Raw genomic sequence first — 24,588 nt, 5'->3', positions numbered from 1 at the left:
ATTAATATGGTGTGTTACATATATGAACTGTAGAAGTGTGAGACTATTTCCTAATTGTAAATGCAGCTTGTACATAGATTTATTCAGCTTATGTTTCTTCTTATATTGTAATTCTGTTTTTATCCAAATAGTTTCACATTTTACTTGAGCAAGCTTAGCAGCTTTTGTTTGACTATTGACCTTAACTTTAACATAATTTGTGGTCACTTTTTCTAACAGACATCTTTTGTTGAATTTTATGTTGTTAATTGTTTTCATTACATCAATCTTACATTTTTTGAACGCATGTAACATTCTCATTACCTGGCTAGGTAAGCTTATTGCTATTTTGTCGAAAGTCGACATGTTGGGAAACGTGGCTGTTGTACTTAAGGTTTATAATTTTGCCACCCATCTTGCAGAAAACAATCATACAGTTGAGAATATAGAAAACAATCTGCAGATATTACACCTCGAAGACAAAGGTTTCATATTGAATCTCCTAGAGGAGATTGAGATTCATACACATAAAAATAGGTTCCCTGATCTCATTTTGAATGAACAGACAGAGTCAGTTAACACCCCCTTCCTAAATAACTTTGAAGAAGCTTTCGCTTTTTTAAAATAACTTAAGCCTAATATTCCATCAAAAACATTTAGTATACAGGTCCTAAAAATTGCTTATATGTCATTGAAAAAAAAATTGCATAGTGAAAACATGTGTATTGCATTTTATGTCATATATTAGAATTTATTTCCTACTATTGTAGCAACTAATTAGTAACACACAGTAATTCTGTACTACATATAATGTTTGTAATCTTATTTGTATGTAATTTTATTTATTCCGTTTTAGATTAATTTCATACAATAGCAAAGAGATATTTTACTGTACCCATATCGACTATACAGCATCTATAAGTTAACATCGTTATGACTGTAAGCTCTTTGGAAATATTGGCCTCGTTTGTAATGTGAAGCTGGGCCACGTTTTGTAAACGTTATTCGTGTGTGCTGCGTGTGTAATTAAGATGATGAAGTTGAAAGTGGCGTCCATTGACTGGAATAGCACTCACATAGTGCATATTGAAAAGTGTATTAAGATTGCGTTCGAAAACATAAACGCACGAATATTTTGTCAGGCAGAACTACACAGCTCGTAAGTACACTAACCTGCAAGTTTACTAATGTTTATAAAAACCATCTCATGAGCAATTAGATCTTGTAAAAGAAGTAAATCTTTCGTAAAAATACCATTACCGATATGACAACAAAAATATTTCTTTCCTTTCCCAATGCAGCAAGCGAATAACACAAACAAAACTAGGTCCAACTAAGAATGCTTGTAATTTGCCACCTGAAGATGGATTTGTAAAGAAAAATCCGAAACCGGTCATGGTCTGAAGGTAATAAACCTTTTTTAACCATACATGTGGCTGGTAGCTGTTCTTTATATAAATTATAAAGCTTAAGTACAACAGCCACGTTTCTCAACATGTCGACTTTCGACAAAATAGCATTATTTTATCTGTTATGCTGCCGTGCCTTACACTATATGTTTCGTTGGTATATAGCACACAGTTTATTTCTTTATTCCAGGAGAAACCCAGTTCAAGGGCCATTCCGAATCTTGTACCATACCGATAAGAAAGCGCACATAAAAATAACACAAAAATGCAAAACTAGTGTCCAAGCACATCAGTAAGTGACAAAATAAACACGTCGTTTAATTGCAAGATATATGACCTCAGCCCTTTGCCTCCTGGCTAAAGCATTGAGACAGGATATCATACCATAGAAAATATGTCCTTTAGTATTTATGTAGTAGAAAATATGTCTTTGATATTTATGTACAAGAGTGCATATACCGTTATTCAAAAGTTTTATTTTGAACTCGTGGGTCATGTACATCTGACTAGAATAGTGCACAATTACTTACAACTTATCACATATTTTTGAGCCAAAATATAAATGAATAATCTTAACACCAACACACTACCTACAAATTCTGTTTAGAAAACTGAAATACTGTTTACAGTTTATTACGTGAGATGTCTTTATAAGACAGATTTTGTCTTCGAAGTAAAATGGAGTTATGGCAGTCATTTTTTAGTGTCCTTTAAATGCGTTTCAGCTTCTCTTTACAATATTCATATAATTGCTTTGCGACTTTTCTTCTCACAAGTAACTCTACTTTGTGCACGAAAATTGAGAAATGTTTACACAGATATATACAATAAAAATGTTACATTTATGAAATGATTTCTTGAGATGTTTATGTGGCTATAACCCCCTAATTTTATTTGACAGGATGTTCTCTAGTAAAAGCTTCCGTCATGAGGAATGTCCACAATTTGGTACAGACCAGTGTACTTCACCTGCCACTTGTTACTCTTCTGTTTCAACAAAGAGGGTTTAAAAATTGCTTTTAGTACTAATCTGTGCCTAATTCGGTACCTCTGTACCTTACCTATTCTAGCGTTTCCTTGATTTCTTTGTTTACGGCCTCTCTCTTGGTCTAGGGAATCGAACAGGTTATCCGACAATACGTTTCATATGGCTTAACTTGTGTGTGATATACGTATCCTTTTATTAAACCTGGTGTCTCTGCAAAAACTTGTAGAAATCTATATAAGAGATTGCATAGTTCATTTTTGTGCTGCTCAGTTAAGTAACATGATTCTAAAATCTAACCTGGTAATATTACCTGGAGATTTCGCTTGTTGTTGTCAATATAAGCACTCTTGGTCACGTCAGCTAGAGCAATTGAATTACCAAATGTCAGTGGAGGTTCAATACCCACAAACTTGATTTTCGCTCGCTGGCAGAATTAGTCTTGGCGAGCTTTTGTTTTGAGCAAATCCGGACTTGTATCTTTTCCATCAACTGTGATATAGCATTTGCCTGCCGAGGAATCGACTTTTGCGTCATTCTCTTGCAGAAATGCTACACCAATATACAGCTGACTGACAAATCTCAACCACCAGTAACGTGCAGTAATATGGCTCCATTTCCTGTCAATATTTGCAACTGAGTCTGCCAACTAACGTTCTTCGACCTGGTGCCTATCGCACCAATAATTCTACAATTCTGGACTGGTAATGTGGGAGGTGTGCCTTCGTCACATATTTCTTTCAACCGGTGTCAACTGTTATTTGTGTAGGTATTTTACCTACTTTAGCTTGAAATGCAGCCTGTACCACTTTATTGTTTTCCTCTCTGCAGGAATTTTCACCAGGGAACAATTCATCACGTACATCAACACCGTTATTATAACGGATCAGATTTATCTGTTTTTCCATATTGCCCCCTAAATTACTCCCGACCACTATCCGAGGGCTCGATGTGATTGAAATTAGTTTACTGGCAGGCTATTTGAAGCTTGATTACTTCCAGTCACTTCAGCTAGGCTCACGGGTTGATTTTGTACCCACCAGTTCATTGTATTTTGTTGTTATTCTGATTACTATACCTTCTTCTTTTCCTGGTGTGCTGTCAGGTGTTACCTTCTTGTGTGTGGTTACGTTATAAACTTGCTGTGGTGTATTTCGGTTATTTCCATTACCATCACCGAACCTGTTACTGTTTTAGTTTCCGTTCTGGTTGCCGATACCACTGTCATTGTGATTCCTATTGTCCTTACCATTAGCCAGCCTGTTGATATGGATACACTGCTTTGAATCCTCTGTAACAAATCTATCGAGTCAACAACATACATTGATCACTCAATGTCATTTTCTGGAGCATGCAATAGCTTTTCTCTTAAGTTTAAAGATAATTTTGCCTTTAAAATTCAAATAACTTCCTTTACTGATGTGGGCTCATCCCAGTATTTTTTCTTATTGATACTTATTGATATTTCTCAAAGTATTTGTGTAGAATACGTTGTTTACTGTTGTAAACTTCAGGCCAGTACAGTTCTTTTCTTAATCTCTCTTGCTGGCCTGTAGACCAGTATTTTGATAAATATGTTCATTTGAATTGTTCATATGTTTCGCACCTTCACCTTGTACATGTGAGGCAACAAACTGTATTCTTTGGGTGTCTGTGCAGGATCTGGGCAGGATCCCTCTGAAATTCTTTATGAAAACAACGGGGTGTTAACCCCCTTTCTTGTCTTGGATGTACGCCTGAAATTGATAGTGCTTGAGCAAACTCCCTTGCAACAGGATGTTTGTCAAAGCATTTTCCACCCGCATGACACACGAAGAATACCCTTCATTCGCATAAGTGTTCTACGGTGTTTCTCTGCACAACACACGCGTAAAACGATGAATGCATATGCAGATTATGTCACGCGTAGGAATATCTCGTTTTAGCATGGTTTTAATTTGTTCTAATTCTGTTTTTACATCAATGTCCACCTTGTTGTGCCGAGACGCTTCAGCACTAGAATGTTGAATTACGGAGTGTAAGTCAGTCCTAAGCGTTTCGTTAACCTGTGAATCCTTTTGATGGAACCATTCACGAAGTCACTATTAATTCTGTCAGTTTGTGCTGTTAAGCGATTGGAAACCTGCTTGTCTTTGTCATGCAGCCAAGTAACAAACTCTTCATTCAACTGGTCACTTTGCAACGCGATCTGTTGTACAGTATTCTGCAATTCAGACTGCGTTCATTTTAGCTCGGTCATTTCTGAGTTCAAGTGCCTTACCGACTTGGGTATGTCTTTACATGCAAGTTGTAACTCAGGAAAGTTATTAGTAACAGTTAGTATCGTTGAATTTATTTTTCTTATTTCAGCGGACTGCTTTTCGGCTAGCCGCCGAAATTCTGCAGTTAACTTTTCCTCTAAGCGTTCGAAATAAAGTTTTATCTGGTGTTGAATTTCGCTGCTTATTTGTTCCTTCTGCTGATTTGAAAATTGCTTAAAATTTTCGTTCATTTTGTCCTGAATACACGAACTAATTTGTACGGTCTGCAAGGTATACGAAATTTTCATTCAGTTGCGCGGCTTGTTTTTTCGCAAGTTTTATGAATTTTCATCCATTTGCGCGATTTCTTATTTGCCAAGTTGTTTGAAATTGTGCCGTATAAGATCTGTTAGTCCCTTGTACAAATCGGCCGAAGGACCTGATACAGGAACTAGTAACTCAATCTTGGTTTCTAATTCTGCCGGCATATCAGTATTGTTCGCGGCAGAAATTGTAGCCTCTGGTTCAACGTCCGGAATTTTCAGATCGCCGGTATTTAATTCCGAATCGTGTACATTCTCCTCGTCCTCAACTGTTGGGATTTTTCTTATTTTCCCCATATCTGTGAGTTATAAAAACCAAAATCGTAAACACAAAAAATAAACTATTTACAAACACATATCCTACATCCGAAAATCAGTTTCAGATGTAATAATTACCAACAAATCTAAATAATCTAATCACGCGTAGCCATGACGCGAATCCACTAATAAATTCCACCAATATCTAAAAGTCACACGAAATCGATTTATCAATTCACACGGGAAAGGAGCTCAGGCCCATTTGTTTTCCAACATGAAGTACAAGATTTGGCCTTGAGCTGTTTTTCCTTACCTTACAGTTGCGATTCCTTATCGCGTTATTGCTTTTCTTTTGCTTTTCTTGGTTCGCTCTCTGTGTTTCTTAATTGCAGACATTAGTTATATGTTTCATCTATGGATCAGAAAATACGTATAATTACAAACATGAAATTGTAGCAGTTACATATGCAATAAAATTTCATTTATTATTTATTCCTTGGCAGTCCTTGTCTGATGCCGCCATTTTAACACCACCACCCGTTAACTGTGATTTAATTATTTTACTTGCAATTATTATGAAAGGCGATTTCGGGTTGTGAGCTATTTTTATAATAAAATGTAAAGCAACGGCGGCAACTTTAAAAGAAACTGAGCCCCTTTAATTAAATGCCTAACTTAATTCAGAACTTTTACGAAAGTTAATGCAGTTTTTTCTGAAAGTAGCAACGGCCCCAGTTTTGACTTCTGGAGTAAATCTTTTGTTTAAATTTGTTACTGACCGCGAATTTAAGTATGTTTCTATGCGAAAATTAGTATTAAACTGATTATCTGACATTGTAATATTAGAATGATTGCAGGTTCTATCGTATTTCACAAACAAAAGACTACGGCGAATGAGATTGCACACGCAAACTGTAATAAAAAAAATGTTTCAGTATTTAAGAAAACAAACATAATCGTGAATCTGTAAAGGAAGGACAGGTTTATCAATGAAATGTGGTTAAACTTCTAACAGTATATGTTAAAGTAATAAAAGTCAGCTTACACCACTCTGTAAAGCCCGATATTTAAAACAAATAATGCTCAACATGAAATGCGTGGTATTCAGATGCACACACTTGAAATTCTGATTCCTAATAACAGTTCCAATTGTATATATTTAAGTGACAGCCAAAGAAAGATCTCCTATGACCGTTTCATCGAATCCGCGGAATTAATTGCGTAACATTAATCAGGTTAACCGGGAGAGACAAGCACAATAGCAAAAAGAGAAGAACAAAAGAGAAGAGAAAAAAAGAAAAGAATATGGAGCCTCTGTTTCACGACTATTTACATTAATTACACATTATGATCTTTGTATGATCACCGATAATTTATCAGAGGTGTCTGTCACAGTTACATTACTATGGGTAAATTTCCTGTAAAGTTGTGGACGTTATGAAGCATTCCCTATACCACGAAGCGTAAAATCTGCACACAGGAGACCCAAGACACGTGTACGAGCGAAAATATACGTATAGCAACCCGAAAATAGAGAAGAGCACAAACTAAGGAGCATACATACAAGCCCATAATGAAATATTCGTCTGTCTCTCATTATCAACAAGTACTTATCTGCTTAAAGCTAATGAATCAGTTCCTGAAATAGGCTCAAGGACTTCATATTACAAGTGGAGATTGGTAGAACATAGTGCAAACGCTGATTCTAACAGAAATATTTACATTTCACTGATAGGGCTTTTCTCGAGATCACACTAGTTCCAAGACTAATATATGCACACATTAACTGTCCAGTAATGAACAAATAGTAATCAATTAAGAAAGTGAGGACTACTTGTTTGACTTTGCCAGAGGAGGACACGTGTCCTTTTATAAATTGATGTTCCAATTTGATATCTCTGTACTTTTCTTCTTAGTTTTTCTGTCGATTCCACATTTAAGCACACTGTACCAACAATAAGGTGAATCGTAAAGAAATTTCTTCACATGTATAGTGCTTCATGCAATGATTCAAGGGACCTCTGCTCCCATAATAATTTCTTCAGTGAGTAAAAGCAGTATTCGGTACGCTTAGCAGTATCTGCACATATTACAGCAGAACTAATTCAAGCAGTGATCTATTCGTTAGCACTTTTCTTATACATATTTGTTTAATACAAAATTTACAATATAATACTTAGGTTTCATCTTAGTTTACTGCAGTTTTTACACATGTCACTTGTAAAAGACGTTAATACATCTAATGTTTCCTCAAATGAGACTATAAGGTCATTTCAGGTACACATGTAGACATCGTTTCAGATTCTGGTGACAATAAAGTTCTTTAATTTTACCAGACTTAAGAAGTGTCAAAATGTAACTAACTGAGTGTGGTATGTCGACTATTCGATAGGATGCTGTATCGAGTAATAGGCATTTGCTATTCCTTTTATGTAAATCGGACAATTTCGTAGGAGATATAAGTAATGCTGTTTCTCCAACTAAATATTTTTGAACATGACTTAACCTTTTGTCGTACATGTTTTTTTTTAAATTCTGGTGTGATCAGTGAGCGCAACAAGTGTGTTTCTTATCGTTTCTTCCAGAGTGGGTTCTTCTTTAGGCGATCTTCGTGATGGGTTTATCCATTCTTTCGTTTCCTCTATGGTTATTGAGTAGTTCTGTAGATGTGTATGGTACTGTGAAACAGGCAAACTATTTTCAATGTTTTAAAATGGTGCAATAACTTATATCCATCTTGCGTGATGTGTACTAGCCTCAGTTCTGATAAGGCGACTGAAATCTTTGAAGATGTGTTTAACCAGGTGATATCGGGATATCAAAATGCGCATAATACTACTGTCTTGTAGAAAATCTTTCATTTCTTACACGGAAATTCAATGGATTGTCCTCGCGGAGCGTAGCAGGGTTACCAACTTTGTGTTTGGGGATTTTACTACTTAATAATAACAGACGCTGCAATCGATTTGTAGCATATAGTTTGACATATTTTGAGAAAAGGTCATACAGAGCTAGTAACTACTTAACACTTCCTCGTCTGGAGAGCATTGGTCCGCTGACATCAGGAGGCACAAATCGTAGTGACTGTGGTGGTAAGATAGACTGTTGTTCCGCTAGTAGGCTTTGCTTTTTGATGCAGTAGACAAGTTTTTAACAACTGTTCAACATAACCCAGCTTATCTGGAAAGTGGCAGTATAAATTCAGTTTCCTTTAACATTTTGTGGCACCATAATGACTACAAACATATGAGAACCTCAAACTAATTTTTTTCTACTTTCATCTGCAATGCAACCACAACAGTTGTCGTCAGAAAGATTACTTGTGTAGAATAAAACATTGTTTTGAGTTTTGTAATGCTGAAAAATTTTCTCAGGTGGGTTTTGTACAAGTGGAGCCTTTCATTTATTCCACCTCAGATCTGAGTCTTGCACTGTAGCCATGTTAAATACTACTGTTTGTAATTTCCAGTTAACATGATGAATGTAGAAAAATGTAGAAAAATGGAAGTTACTGCAGATGAATAGGAGAAACAATTATTTAATGGCCGAATACAGAATTATTAGGGTGTTGCTTGACAAAGTCACGACGATTAAATATCTGTTCGTAACGTTTCAAGGCGATCAGGAATATAACGAGTACATGATGTCGGTAGTAGGCAAGATGAATGGTAGACTTCTATTTATTGAAAGCATCTTAGGAGTGTATCATTCATCTGAGGCCTAGAGAGCGTGCATAACATTAGTGCAACCATTCTTGAGTACTGTTCAAGTGTTTGGGATCCCACCACATTGGATAAAAGAAGACATCGAAGCAATTCAGAGGCGGTCTGCTAGATTTGTTACTGGTAGAATCGAGGAAAACGCAATATTATGAAAATGCTTTGGCAACTAAAAGTTGAATCCCAGGAGGGATAGAGACATTTTCTTTGAGAGAAAGACTATTCAAAAAACTTAGAGAACTGTCATTTGAAGCTGATCGCAGAACGATTCTACTGCAGCTAACACACATTTAGCGTAAGGAGAACAAAGATAATTGAAATGAGAGCTTTTATGGGCTTGTATAGACATTCGCTTTTCCCGCGATGTGTTTACGAGTGGAACAGGAAAGGGAATGACTAATAGTGGTACAGGGTACCCTGCACCATGCACAATACTGTTGGACTGTAGAGTATAGATGTAGATGTAAATATAGCTCTAGACGTGGTTGTACACGTACAGATTGACTTAGAGAAGGGGGGGGGGAGAGTAGATGGACAGAGGGCAATGGAGCAGATGGTTGAAGGGGGGAGGGGAGGAGTAGATGGACAGAGGGTGAAGGAACAGATGGTTATAGAGAGGAGGGGAGGAAGAGATGGAAAGGCGGTGAAGGAGCACATGGTTGAGGGGAGGATGGTAGGAGGAGTGGACAGAGGGTGAAGGAGCAGATGCTCAGAGAGATGGGTGGGTGGAGATAAATAGAGGGAGGGTTAGAAGTAGATGGACAGAGAGAGCCATCTCCAAAACCACTTGACTGATATCCAGCAAACTTGGTACTTACTATGTGCAAAGTATCGCTGTGGGTGTAAGAAACACCTGCCAATCAAGAGGGTGAGGGTCAGTGCAACAAAGCAGTTTAGCCCATGACACGCGGATAACTATACTTCATTAACGCCGGCCAGAGTGGCCGAGCGGTTCTAGCCGCTACAATCTGGAACCGCGCGACCGCTACGGTCGCAGGTTCGAATCCTGCCTCGGGCATGGATGTGTGTGATGTCCTTAGGTTAGTAAGGTTTAAGTTGTTCTAAGTTCTAGGGGACTGATGACCTCAGATGTTAAGTCCCATAGTGCTCAGAGCCATTTGAATCAACTTCGTTAACACATAATTTGAGAATGAGAGTACTTAGTGACTAGCAACAAACTTTATACATAATTTGAAACTTTTATGAAACTTTTTTCTCGCTGACAGGTTCCACAAAATGACGAAAGGAAAGAAGTTTCTCGTTTACTACATCATTATACAACACATAGTTCAAGACATACGACTTCCTATACGTTGTGTTGAGTGAAAACATAAACGAAAATCACTGGACATACAGATGAAATATGTGTTACACGAGTTCCATATACTTTGTTGTTATTGATCTGATGATTCTAATAAAACGTGTCCCAGATGTGTATCTGCAGTAGTTTTCCAAAACATCAAGAGAAGCAAAGAACTAGTTTCGTAAAATTTTTAATTTGTTAACTAAATAGGAGCGCGGGTAAGCTACTACAAAGAGCATAGTGAACGCATTTTTGTGGCCAAGATAGACACGAAGCCCACGCTACTACAGTAGTACAACTTTATATGCCAACAAGCTCTGCAGATGACGAAGAAATTGAAGAAATGTATGATGAAATAAAAGAAATTATTCAGATAGTGAAGGGAGATAGCTTTTAGTATCTAAAGTCACAGCGACCTAACACAATGTGGCTACGCTGTGTACCTGATTAATATTCTCTCGTGATACGGACGATAAGTGTTCTAGTTTGTGAAGCGTTGGATTTTAAGATTGGACATATGATGCTGCAGATGATGACCAGGAGTGCTGGAGCAAAAGGAATGGTACAGGAGATGTCATTCGGCTGTGTTATTAACTATCCTGGTATCCAGACTCTTGACTGAAGATCATCGGCTGGAACACTAGGCAGGAAACCTGTGTTCAGTTTGGTTCAAATGGTTCTGAGCACTATGGGACTCAACTGCTGAGGTCATTAGTCCCCTAGAACTTAGAACTAGTTAAACCTAACTAACCTGAGGACATCACAAACATCCATGCCCGAGGCAGGATTCGAACCTGCGACCGTAGCAGTCTCGTGGTTCCAGACTGCAGCGCCTTTAACCGCACGGCCACTTCGGCCGGCTTGTTCAGTTTGCCCAGCGTCTCAAAGTTAGTCCGCTTAGCGTTTACCGTGTGCAATAAACAGTTGTACCACATAACTACTAGTAGTTAGTGCATGACCAACGTAGTACTCATTCAGAACTTGCTTACTGTCTTATCCTAATAACTGCATAACTTTGATATTACGAGTAGCACCTATAATATTTTGCATATATAAATTAGCACCTCCTCTCTTTGTTGAGTCAAAAATAGTGATATTATAATTGATAATCCTTCTAACTGGTATTTACATATATACACATAATTTTGTAAGTATCCAAACTGTTGAGGCAACAGTGTGCCTAGGTAATTATTCCTACTCTGGCTTAATATTCAGAAATGTGGCAACTATGCTCATCTGAACACTTGTCCTTAGGTCTATTCGCCTTTAGAGTACCTAAATGTTAGTCTCCTTGACTTAGTAGTAGCTTTATCGTTAAGGTATTTTTTTCTATCTGGTCCATGGCTCCCGTAGATAGTAAGGTTAACCAGTTACACATCATCTTCAATAAGTACACATAAGATAAATATTTCATGTACAAAAATATGATTAAATCCTTGTGAAATTCTTCATATCCTGACGGATCAAAATCTCTTTTTTGTATCACCCTGTTAACTGCCCTTACATCCAAAGCTAAGTGGACGTTACAGATAATTTTAAGAGGAGGCCAGCCACTAGTAAATTCATTATACATAGTTGATTGACCATTAATACAGTATGGTAAACGGACATTGCCGCCAGGTTTTGGCACTGCGTCAGCTGTTTAGCGGATTTCATTTGGGTGACATAGATAGCTATTTTATGACACTCGAGCACCTGTTTTATTTATCTACTAATCAGTGTTTTCTTAGACCATGAGATGGAATAGGCATTGTTGCAATAAATATCTTGGAGGCAGACTTCCATATGGTACTGATGTTTATGATACCATGTTGTTTTTACTAAATACCTATACGTACTTTAATAATGTATTTTGCAATTCCGTTCGTTGTGACGAGTTGTTGTACACTCAATTACTTTGATAATTATTTGTCGTCAGTATCTTCAACTTGATCACTATGTATAGATGTGCTACAGGTGGGTACTTCTTAGATTTTAATTAACTTTACCTTCAGCCATTTGCAGTACTTACAATAGTCTACTTATGTCTTTACCAGATCTATTATGATTCTTAGGGTATTGACATTCAGATAGCATTAACCTGTAGAGAAGTCTTATCAGTGCGTTCTTGTGTCATAAAATGACGAGGCCAAAAATACATTCGACTGTCAGTCCGTTTATGATTAACAATGGATGTTTTATCACTCCACTTTCTCCTTCGTACGCCTGAATTCTGAGATTCCGCTATTTAACCCAATCTACAGTTCTAGGCAGCATATACAGGTACCTTTGCAACCCCGTGTATTTTAGCGTACAAACTAGTTGACGTAACACTTACCATAGAACCTGTAGCAACTGGAGCATCAGTTGGTATACCTTCTACCACTGCATGTATGTGCAATCTATTTAGTTTCATTACTGCATTCTGAATGATTTGTGATTAATTCTCCCCTGGTATCGGTATCATCGTTACAAAGTAGCATATTTACTGGATTCTCCTTGTTGCCCCTCCAGTTTATCGTCAGTGATCCCACCTAATTTAGTATTTGCAATACTTCGTGACGTGCCTCCCTCGTTTGTTCTTATTAACAGAACAGTTTAATGAAAAATCTCGTAAAGATCGATTCTGTTTATGTCAGAGTAGAGCGTGTGTCATAGCCATGATATTGTCTGAGCTACGTATGAGAATAACTCGTCTGGTTTTTGTCACTCTCTCTGTTCCATTAAATGAGATTTGATGGGCTACATTCTACGTGCCAGAAATAAAGTAGAGGTTGCGTTATCGGCTGTGTTGCAGAAATGACATTATTCTTCTTTAGTATGCAATTTCATGTGCTGCTGATAGAAATGTTTCGTGCTGCTATTACTGTTGCTACTTATGTTTTAGTTCATGCTGTTTGTATGCACCCGAATTGGGTCATCATCACACAGATGTTAGGTACTTGGGTGAAAGATGTATTTTATGGTAAGAATTTCATTGTGTAGTGCAGAATAAACATTTTTACAATCTGTGAGAAAAAGAGGGACACATCTGGTACTGCCTGTTTTACTTCAGATTGTTGTTGGTATACATTATGTATCTGTATTGTAACTTGAACATGTGGTTCTGGTATAATCACATTTAATGTATTCTCTGGTGGTTCCACTTTGCACTCGATAACCTTTTACGCAATATCGCACTGGATTCAAAGTTCAGTGTCTGAAGGCTGCACTAAAAGGGGTTGGCTGTAAATCTAATTTGATGTCTTATGTGTGTATCATACTGCAATAGGTGTCTACTCGTCAGACATTAGGGCAGTGACTGCCGAATTTATGTTAGCATGTTGTAATCACAAATTTGATACATCACTTGTGAGGATATTACACTGTAATGTTAACTTTTGCATAACAGTTTATTTGAGAACAAATTTCGCCACTGTACTCATCGCGGTTTGCAGAAATTTCAAGCGACGAAAGAAAAAAAAAAAAAAACATCAAATGTAGTTGACATCCAGCTCTTAGTAGTCATTTCATTACGCAAATGGCCATTCTGTTTTTAGTAAACATTTCATTGTGTGAGGTGGATACTTGATATGATAATTGAGATGACGTTTGATTTGACTGTTTTGGCATTTGATTTCTTACGTTCTCTATTAACTCTGAAGTAGTCCGGTATACGTATCTTGTACTTGACCAGTGGTTGGCTTAGCCATAGCATTAGTTACAGGATTTGATGCAGGATTAAGAACTTTGCACTACATTCGCAAATGAATTTCTGATTCTGAAGTGTTCATGTCACCTACAACTATATAATCCAATCGATCCTCGCAAAAACATTTGTTATTGTGTTGTGTTGCTGGCTCATTTTCCCATATTTACTATAGTAATACAATATGACTGAATTGCCTCGTAATTCAGTTGAACTCAACATTCAAGTACGTAATTTTATTGAGCACGAATGTTATTGCTGTAGAACTTGACTAAACTGAAACAGCACTTCGCCACAGTGAATTCAGACAACTTGTATGGAAGATTAACTCGTATTGTTAGATTGCGAAATTACTAACTCTGCTGTGATAAGCAAGTCTATTGAATAATTACTGACTGCAATTGAAGCCACTCTACACATAAGCTGTTGTAATAGACGATGTCGTTCTTACCTCGTTTTTATATGTTGAGGTCTGTCAGAAATTTTCCTTGTTTATCCAGTAAAACTTATTTGTCACTATTGAGCCTCTATTCATATTTATAATCTGCATCTATTTGATATACTTATTATCAGTATTCTCCAATACCGATTGTTGACAATTCAAACATGAAAAAAGACAGAAAGATTACAATAATACAATAACATCTGATATACATATAATACGCGTATAGTTTATGGAAGAATCCGTTTGAGGGAGCCAGTGTGATATTTCCCTTGAAAACGTGTGTGTAGTCAGAATAAAGATGGAGTGCTAGACTGCACTGGGCCTCAGAGTTCTAACTATTTTAGTTTTCAGTTAAGATATGGTTTGAAAAAATTCCCACTGTAACGATTCTATGTGGATTACTATTATTTTACTCATTGTGATGAAACCAGGTTCAGAGATTGCTGTAGGAGAGCGATAAGTTGGGTGGTTGTTGACTGTAGCATAAAGCGATAAAATATGTTGCAGTGCACAGTAAGAATAATAATAAACAATTTAGATTACAGGTTCTAAGAGAAAGGATGTAACTAAACATATGATACTGCGACATTGGCGAGCAATCGTCACATCAGCAAAGTTAAGCTTCCCAGCGGAATTAAGTTGCTGAAACACGCAGCAAACTTGTACATGCAGTTACTGATATTTCAGGTGCATATTCAATAAGTATAAGTCATTTTAAGTCAATAGTAAGATTATTATTCACAATTAGCTTAAAGATATAAATGTGGCGTTCTTACATGCGTCGTACAGATGGAGTGGGAAGTAAATTGGACTGTAAGGAACTTGCTTCGTTTCCTATAAAAGTAGAACTAAATACAATCATCGACTCTAGGGTCAACGATATACTTATATCCCTGTATAATAGATAATTAAACGACAAAAAATAATTTATTGCACCCTGGAGTGTTTTGACCTATGTTTATATGAAATTTTTTCTTTAGTTTTACTTGTAGAGTAACATGTTAAAATATTTGCGTATCTTCGTGAATCACTCTTTACTCGTAAGTGTCCAAACGTGTCCTGCGATTATAATGACGTTATCTACCGACCCTACATTAAGTCATTGCCATGTCTGGGATCCAGCAGAGGGGCCACGTAGCACTCACCTGCCTGGCTACAATTAAAGTTCACCTCCATATCAATCTCAATGCGATCGTAATTACTTCTCCCACTCCAATCTGCTCCTTGACACAATGGTTTGTTTCCTTACCTCTTCTGATGATTATTAAATGTCCTCAACCAATTACTCACTGAACGACTCAGTGCTTATGAATGGCTTTAGCTTAGAAAGGCCTTGTCTCACTGGCGTAAATTATTCACTGCCTGTAAGCCAACTTTCTCATACAAATATAAAAGCTAGTTCAACATACTCCATTCACATTATTTAGTATACTCCAGGCCAGTTTTCCTGTCATCTATTTCATTTCCTGTCCATCCAATCGTTGCCTTTAAGTTTCACTTTACCATGCGTTCATTCAACGTTATTCTACTTAATTATCCCGCCTTTCGTTAACGATCTGCATCTGTGATTTAAGTTCGCGGTTTATGTAGGTATGACATGCATGTTGTTTATAGAAGAAAATAGGGTTTCAGAAACCACAGGAGGTTCATCATTACATGCAGGTATTACAGATATATTATTTTCTCGACATTTGGGGTGTGGTTCTGGCAAAAATAACGGAAATTTAGGCGTAAATTAAAGAAACGTGTACGAAACGAAGAGATATTTTGGGTATTTGCATCACATACCATCTTGGTATCGATAAGAAACCCATTCAGATAGTATACATTTTTGATACCATATACACACATGCACAAAGTATTTTAGTGCATCACATGAAATAATGCGGTTTGGCAAAGTGTAATAACTAGTATCCTCGTTCTCATTTATTTACATTCAGTATTCATTACATAATGTGTATATAAATGTGTTTTTGTACAATCTACCTAAAGAGTATGTTGGCGGAAAGAACTCCATTCCGTGTCGAACACATTTCATTAACTTACGCTGAAATTTTAGTTATTTTTGGAGATACCGTCACACCTACTCTAGATAATATTTTGCTCTAGATAATATCTTTCTCCGACACCCCCATCTGAAGATGATCCTGCAGTAGTTGGAAAACTAGTTCATGTTACAAATAAAACACCTACAAAGGGTGGACCAAAATACCGAAACACCAAAAACACGTTATCAAGACTGACACATTGTGGGAAAAGCATTGGCTTTCAAAATAGCTTCCAGTCGACTCCCAGTGAGTAATAGCTGGCATTGTATTGTTTTCAAGGGAATCTTATACCATTCTTCCTGCAAGATAGTGGCAAGTTCTGGTAAGAATGATGGAGGTGGCATAGTTATTACGCTTACTTGTCTCGGTATTAGACCACAAAGACTCAATAAGTTGAGATATTGTCACTGTGGTGGCCAGAGAAATGCAAAATATTCATCCTCATGCTGACGAAATCCGTCCTCGACCATATGAACTGTGTGTACGATGGCCCTGTCCTCTAGGAACACCATTGGGGAACAAAACATTGTAACATGGGATCGACCTGATCGACCAGAATGCGCACATGCCCCTTGACAATAATGCGACGTTGCAGGGCTCAGTTCATTTTAGTTGCAATTATTTACATGTAGATTGTGCCATAGATTATGATAAATTTACAAGTCAAACATTCACAACTTCATGTAGGAAAATTTGTACCAATGGAGCAAAACTCTGTGGCTTTGTATTCCATGAAATAGAATCCATCCCATCTAATAAATATAGTAATTATAGTTACATTTACGTTGACAAAAAATAGTAGGTTCGAAACTTGGTTAAGAAATTATAATTGAAGAATGACGATACTGCAGTTAAGAATGGTCACAGGTAGCCCACAACTAAGTCGTACACAACGAAAAGATAGTTTTCAAGTATGAGATACACAAATTAACAGTTTTGACACCTCCTTACAGACCTGTATCCTTCTGCTTAAAAAATTAAAAGTTATGTATAGACGTTTATGACTCATTGCGCATATGTACAGTTTTTTATGGCAAGATGTTTTCATAGACTCATATCAATGTTGAAAGTTGTGTTAAAGCAAATTTTATGTTGTTGTCTATGTGATAAAAAATTTCTCCCACCACCGTTAAGAGGAAATGTCCCATCTTTGATGTGATTATCCACATTTTTGTCTTGGACACAACTATGTTAATTTTGTATTTATTTTATGGAATATTTCATGTCAAGGCATGAGTGGATGTCTTTCAACCTTCAGCTAGCATGAGGATGCATATGAGAATGGGTCATAGTCTGAACTGACAACTTACCGAAACCAGTTCATAGGTTTTTCATCTGGAGGAATACTTGTCACATGTTATGATCTGGTAGAATGGCACTCATCTAAGACTGATTTTGGAGGCAACTTCCAGACAGGGTGATTTGCTAGCTGTCACGTGTTTGTGTGGACTGCAATGAGAGGTGACTCAAAGAGGTTAATCTACTGCAAGCATATTGTATATCCATGGCAGACGACATATTAAGCTGAGACAAAAGCGACATTACTGCCTACCATTGATACTGTCAAGCTTTCACAATCAAGTACGATGCAGTTATATCGTACCATCCATTTTGCAATATGGCATAATTAGTGCTTTAAGTATGAGATGCAAGTCATTCGAAAAATCTCTTTAAAGCCTGTACGAAACTGTTAAGCTAATCATGTGGCAAAACTAATTAATCACCTCTCTCTTAATAAAAAACAGCAAAGTAACAATAACTATCTAATCGATTATGTATCAGAACCCGTAATTTAACATATACTACTTTCTAATACACATTCAGGTAAGGCAAAAAATATTATATAAATACATGGAGACTGTTTCAGATATGCTCGAAAGCACAGACATCACCCGGGATCTGCAGCAGTGATACATATTATGTAAGTTCTAGGGAAAAGGGGAGAAGGGAAAGGAAAGGAAAGGAAAGGAAAGGAAAGGAAAGGAAAGGAAAGGAAAGGAAAGGAAAGGAAAGGAAAGGAACTAGTGAAATCAGGTGCATCGGGTCTCTATGCGGAATCAGTGGCGACGAATGAAGATTTGTGGCAGACCAGGGCTCGAATATAGGCTCTCCTGCTTTCTAGGCAGATGTGTTAATGAGTGCACCAGCTGGATGGAGTGTCTATCACATATGTCAAAGTGAACAGAACCATGCATTCACATAACTGATTCGCCTTGATGGGCGATGAGTCCTCGACATTCAGTGCCAATGGACATTTATGTTTCACCCCCTGCAGGTATCTCAAAGTAGCGAGCATGGAGGACCAGTACAGCGACTGCTGCTGGGTGGTGCTGGGTAGGAATATCAAACTACCAAAGAGCATGCCGAGATAGTCCACACATTTGTGATGAATGTGTCTGGTTGGCACAGTGGTTAACGAAACTTTCTAGTAATCAGGAGAAACGAGGCTGCAGTCCTCGTCTGTCATATACTTTCACTCGTCACCATTGATTGCGTTCAATGTCCCACTGCAGGAGAAATCATTAGTTCCTCCCCTTTCCTTTCCTTTCTCCCTTTCCCCATTATATTGACATAATACGTATCATAACTGCGGATCCCACCTGGCGTCTGTTCTTTTGGACATGTCCAAACTTCCAGCTGTAAACTAAAATCAACGCGTATGGAGGGTGTCGGCTGCAGCTTGGTTGTGCTAGATGGAAATGTGAGTCGGCTGGGGAACATACCAAGGCAGTCCACGCATTTGCGATAAACACTCTAGCTGGATGGCACAGTGGTCAACGCAGTTGCCTAGTAAGCAGGAGATCCCAGCTTTGAGCCCCTGTTGGGTAAACATTTTCACTCATCGCTGCTGGTTCTGCACAAAGTCCCAATGCAGCTGACATTTGTTCCTTCCGTCAGTTTACACAATCATTTATTCATGCATATTTTGTTCCACCATTATGTCTTCTGATTTTAATTATCATATTCTACTTGAAATATGATTCTTTTGCATATTTTGTGTCAACATTGTGCCCTTACTGATTTTGAGTACCCTATTACATACATGCAAACATTTCTTTCACATTTTCATGTCATACATTTGTGCCAGCATTATATAATAACCAGTTACTAGTATTATATTTTATGTATTTATATTAGGACAACAATGTGTCTAATTGTGCAGTAGACTATAGGCCCTATTTAATTTAGCTCTGATCGTGGAAAACTGAATGATCATTTATTGAAGTCTTCTGCTGTACTTCCAGCAAATGATATTCCAAACCTGCTCGAAAATGTGAGAGGAGTATGATGAAAATTATCTGCGTAGTTTCTTTATCAAGTATCATTCTCTGATAGTGTAACTGTCTTTGATAAAATCAAAAGGAGTACATGACGAAACACTCTGTCGAACAGGTATGGCGCCCAGTCAGTAGCTATCATGTCATGTGGTCCGCTAGGAATGTTTTGCTTATAAGCAAAAAAATGGTTCAAATTGCTCTGAGCACTATGGGACTTAACTTCCTAGGTCATCAGCCCCCTGGAACATAGAACTAAGTAAACCTAACTAACCTAAGGACACCACACACATCCATGCCCGAGGCAGGATTCAAACCTGCGGCCGTAGCGGGCGCGCGGTTCCAGACTGTAGCACCTAGAACCGCTCGACCACCCAGGCCGGCGCTTAAACTCACAAACAGCTCCTGCAGGTAGTATGACGTCATATGTTTTGGGGATATTGTCTGCATGTGATGATCTAAAGAGAGATTGCTGTGCCTGAAAAATGCAATTAAGATTCAAATCAATTTTCTGAAGCTCATTCCCAGTTCTCATGCTAAAAATGTTTGCCGAGTTTCGGTTCTGTATTCTGAGGTATGGTGCAGTTGTATTTACAGCATTTCCAGAGCTTTAACCATCACTTCCTATGTTCAAATCTATGTTCAGTGTTTGGTGAGATGGTCAGTTTTTGAGGTTTGTGTGCAATAGTCCATTCAAATACTAGGATAGCTGAATTCATCTCAGGTTGTTTAGTGAGAATTTTTCAGTACATTCTAAGAGACAAGGACGTTTTTCTGTATATATCATTTGTGATGATTTATTGTACCACAAGGTTGATGGTTGGATGCTGAGTGCATCAAAACGGCCATAATTATGCGCTAACAGCCCATATATTTCCGCGAATAAAAAATTCTGGAGTTTGTTAGTGATGCTTTGTCACTGCATTAAGATTTCAGTATCTTTATAAATGCATATGCCCTTTGCAGTTGACATGATGCAGTCTCATGTAATGTTGTAGTTCTTCTGTTTATAGGAGCGATCCCAAATTTTTCTGAGCCATTACTACAATCTGTAATTACTTTCCTCAAAGCTGTATCAAGCAACATTTTTTGTCTATTCCTTTGCCTGTTTTACTGGTATGTCAGCAGATAAAGATGCAGAGAGCTGCCAATTCATCGCTTTATGCATGAGGTAACTCCTTTGCGTCTTTAAATTTAAGATTTATAAGTAGAACAGGTAAATTGACAGGCTGAGCTCATGCTCACTGCACATAGTTTGGATATAAGGTTGATTACTTTTACATTATTGATGCTGAACCATGAGCTTACTACCATTATTATACATTTGACAAAGCAATCTTCCTCTACTCCTCTCTAGTTTTGTTCCTTAAAGAAATTGTATTCAGGAAGAGTTTTCATATCATGTCATTTTATGTTTATACAGAAGAGACCATTTCATTCAGGGCATGCTTAAGGATACATATTTATATGCAATCTTAGTTTAAAAAAGGAAATAGGAAGCTTAAAATTTACGTAGCTATCACTATATGAAACACAATCCTTGAAAGAAAAAAATCATGGAAATGGAGAAAGCGTTAGAGTGAAACAGTTCATTTAACATCTGTGGCATACATGAAACTCTGAAAGTGGAGAACAAAGACAGTATGATAAAAGTGGGGCATACAGTATGGTTCAGATACACCTATTTTGCAGCTAACAGGTGATGTGACTATGTAAGTGACATAACTGACATAAAAGTGATTTGTATTGCTTTATTTATATTCTGAAATGTACATTTTTTACATTTTATAGATCATTTCATTTCCTTTGTATGGTGACTGTACAGTAAGCACTTTTATTCAGCAAGCCTTACGAAGAGCTGACCCTGGTGAAGTAGGGCAGAGTGTTGAGTGGAGCAGGATATTTGCGAAGCCAGGTGGGGCCCTCTGTGACAGGGTGTGCAGGGTCCACCTCATCCCTCCAGCTGCCCTTGGGTAGGTAAATGTCACGCGTTGTTGCACTGTGAGTCACCACCGGTGCCACAAGGATATCCTCTCCCAGCAGGAACTCTGCACACAGAGAGCACACAGTCAGGTAAAAATCAGGCAACCTACCATGCTGACTCTAATGATGCAATGAGACATGTAAGTTGTTAACAGCTCATGACAGCCAATTAGTAGCCCATAAGTAAACGTGGTGGTAGCACCAGTCCATGCAATTCATAATGAAGACATAAAATATGTGAAGATGAAGTTTCATTGTCCCTTTTAACTCCTTAATTGGCGAACAGGTGATTGGTGTAGCAGATCAACAAGTGCTACACTGTTTAGTTTACTACCATTACTTAATAATGAGGACACTTTTCGAGGCACGGCAGTTTTTCAGTTCTGTATAAATGATTAATAAATTCCGTTCCCTCTTGAACGATGAACCTAATGCATGAAAAGTCCACAAACAGACCAGATTTTTCACATTCGTACTTGCTGTGTAATGTTCCAAATTATTTTACCAGAATCCTGCAAATTTGACTCGCCAATCCTCTTCGTATTTTCGTCTAGATGTGGGATGTCATTATAATAACATACTTTCTGTGATTAAATCATATGTTGATCCCCTAATGACTGAAATAAAATATCTAGGAACATTGTATAAATGAAATTCAAAGTATAGTGAGATAAATTAACGACAGTATATTTATATGCGAAAGAAGAATGATGATGGGATGATGATAAATATATTAGTAATAGTTTACTAAGCACCAAAAAACTGTAAAATAAAAATGACGCTGGAGGTGACATGACTGTAGTAACTGGAAATACAGTGATGGAAAATTGCTCTGTAACCACATAAAAGATAGTTAATGAAAATAACAAAAAGGTCCACAAGAGTATGTGCTCTACCAGAGGATAGCTGTCATCCTATAAATAATTAAAGAATCAGGCAAGATCTTTTTAAGGATCTAGGGGTCTTCAAATATGCTTAAGTAAATTCAAATTACTTCTTGGTACTGAAATATGTAGACACTGAAGGACAATTGCTGAAAAACTCATTTAGAAATCCAAAGAATGTCTACTTGTTAAAAGAAAACTCAGTAAATAAATAGCGACAGAGGAAAAGATATCATAAATTTGAGAGACTAATGAAAATGGGCAGAGAACATTAATGAAAAGTTGAACAATATGAAAAGTGTTGGAGTGAAACCAACTCTTTCTTTTTGTAGATGTCAGAGACATATGAAACAGAACAAAAAATCTTGAATGAAGAAACAGGATACTCAATTGCAAAGAAGAACGAACAATAAATTGTGCCTAATAATAATGAAAAGTATAGTCAAAATCGAAATGTAGATGCATAAATCAAGCAAGGTCGAACAGATTTAGATCAAGAATGAAATTCTGTATTTATTAGAGGCAAGGCTACACATTAAAAAATTGTGGTCCATTCTGGGCAAGTGGATAACTGCAACAATGCGAAAAATTAATTAGAAACATTTACAGAGATTCGTAAACTTCATTTTTTGCGTTATTTTAAAACTGTTACTTTTCGACGACAGCACTTTATTTTTTTAGTGAATGATAGTAATTAACACAAAATATCAATAACTACACCAACCACTTCCCTTGTGCTGAATATATAATTAAATTTTACTGACAATGAAGAACAGTGTACTTTTCTTGTAATCCATTTGGTAGCAACGTCAGAGCACTGTCTTAGTATTTTGATGAAAAAAATTGAAACCTTGATGTTTCAAGGGTCAGAACCAATTAAGAGCAAAATAGTATTTGAAAGAAATTGATACAGTGGAAAATTTATTCATTCCTATTGGACCAACTGTGTATCTTCAAAAACAGATAAAATTACAAATAAAATATGAAGAATAAGTTAGATTAATCGTACAGATTACAGAAATTTATTAAATAATTTAAGGAGTGAAATTATGAGTAAAATTCAAAAAATATGGGCATTCCTAAGGCCCTAAGTGATTGTGAGGCACAGAGTCTATTGAAACAGAATGAATGTGAATGGCATCAAGAGTAAAAGAGGTTCATACTTGAAGAACAGAGTAAAGAAGAAGACAACGTTAAAGACATGCTTAAAGTACATAAAGTGCAAGAAAAGCTGTAGTGCTGTATGGAAGAAAGTTGTTTGATTATGTAGTTGGAATGGACGGTACTCTTACTCCTATAAATATATTTGTAAATATCAGACAGCAATTAAAGCCCCAAACCGGTACACAGCTTAATATTTATGTCGAAGATAGAAGATGAATAGTATTCACGCATCGGACACTCCTGTTCTTCTACAACATGGCATGGAAAGTGGTAAGACTTCTAGATAGCTTCAAAATCAAGTTAATTTAAAGTATTTCGTTAATCACACAATATTATCCATTAGATGAGAACTAGCGATAGTTGTCTGTAGTACCAATGGAGTGAGTACCTGTCTCAGATTTTCCCGCCCTTTAAGTTTCGTGTAACAGAATCTACGTACGTGTTGTGACATTGAACCTCCTCAGGTGGCTCGTCACTAGTTAGAATTTATTGTGAAACCAGACCATCTAAGAATATTATGTAGCAAATTACGATTCACTCAGTATGTGCTAAGTGATGGTTTTGATTTGTGTATAGTATCTGCAAGAGCTATTAAATAATTAATTCTTCTTGGATAGAACCCTCAAATTTTGTGAACTGTGAGTCACTTTCACTTCTTATTTGGAGAGGCACTTTACATGGTACGTAAGAGCGGCATATTGACTGGAGTACTGGGATGTGAGACACAGTAAAATTGGTAATTGAAGTAAGTCTAGAAGTAGTACAGACTTATTTTTTGTGTTTATTACCTATCTTAATTATGTTCTATTCGTTGTTTGCTCTCGTCTTTGTTACAGATAACATATCAAATTATTTATGTGACATTTTACAATGAGTTGTGTGTGCATCTTCTATCTGTTCAATTTT

General features: G+C 37.0%; 1 protein-coding gene across 1 annotated transcript in view; it reads right to left on the bottom strand.

Annotated features, from left to right (window-relative positions):
- Positions 1-24,588, bottom strand: part of LOC124622686 (myogenesis-regulating glycosidase-like) — a 79,566-nt gene that overhangs the window by 20,977 nt on the left and 34,001 nt on the right. Inside the window, exon 5 of the mRNA XM_047148476.1 lies at positions 21,504-21,699. Coding sequence (XP_047004432.1) covers positions 21,504-21,699 — 196 coding nt within the window. The remainder of the gene's footprint in view (positions 1-21,503; positions 21,700-24,588) is intronic.

This window comes from Schistocerca americana, chromosome 7 (genome assembly GCF_021461395.2).
Source record: "Schistocerca americana isolate TAMUIC-IGC-003095 chromosome 7, iqSchAmer2.1, whole genome shotgun sequence".
Classification (NCBI taxonomy): domain Eukaryota; kingdom Metazoa; phylum Arthropoda; class Insecta; order Orthoptera; family Acrididae; genus Schistocerca; species Schistocerca americana.
Note: the sequence above shows the minus strand (reverse complement) of the source record. Positions and strands in the feature narration are given on the sequence as shown.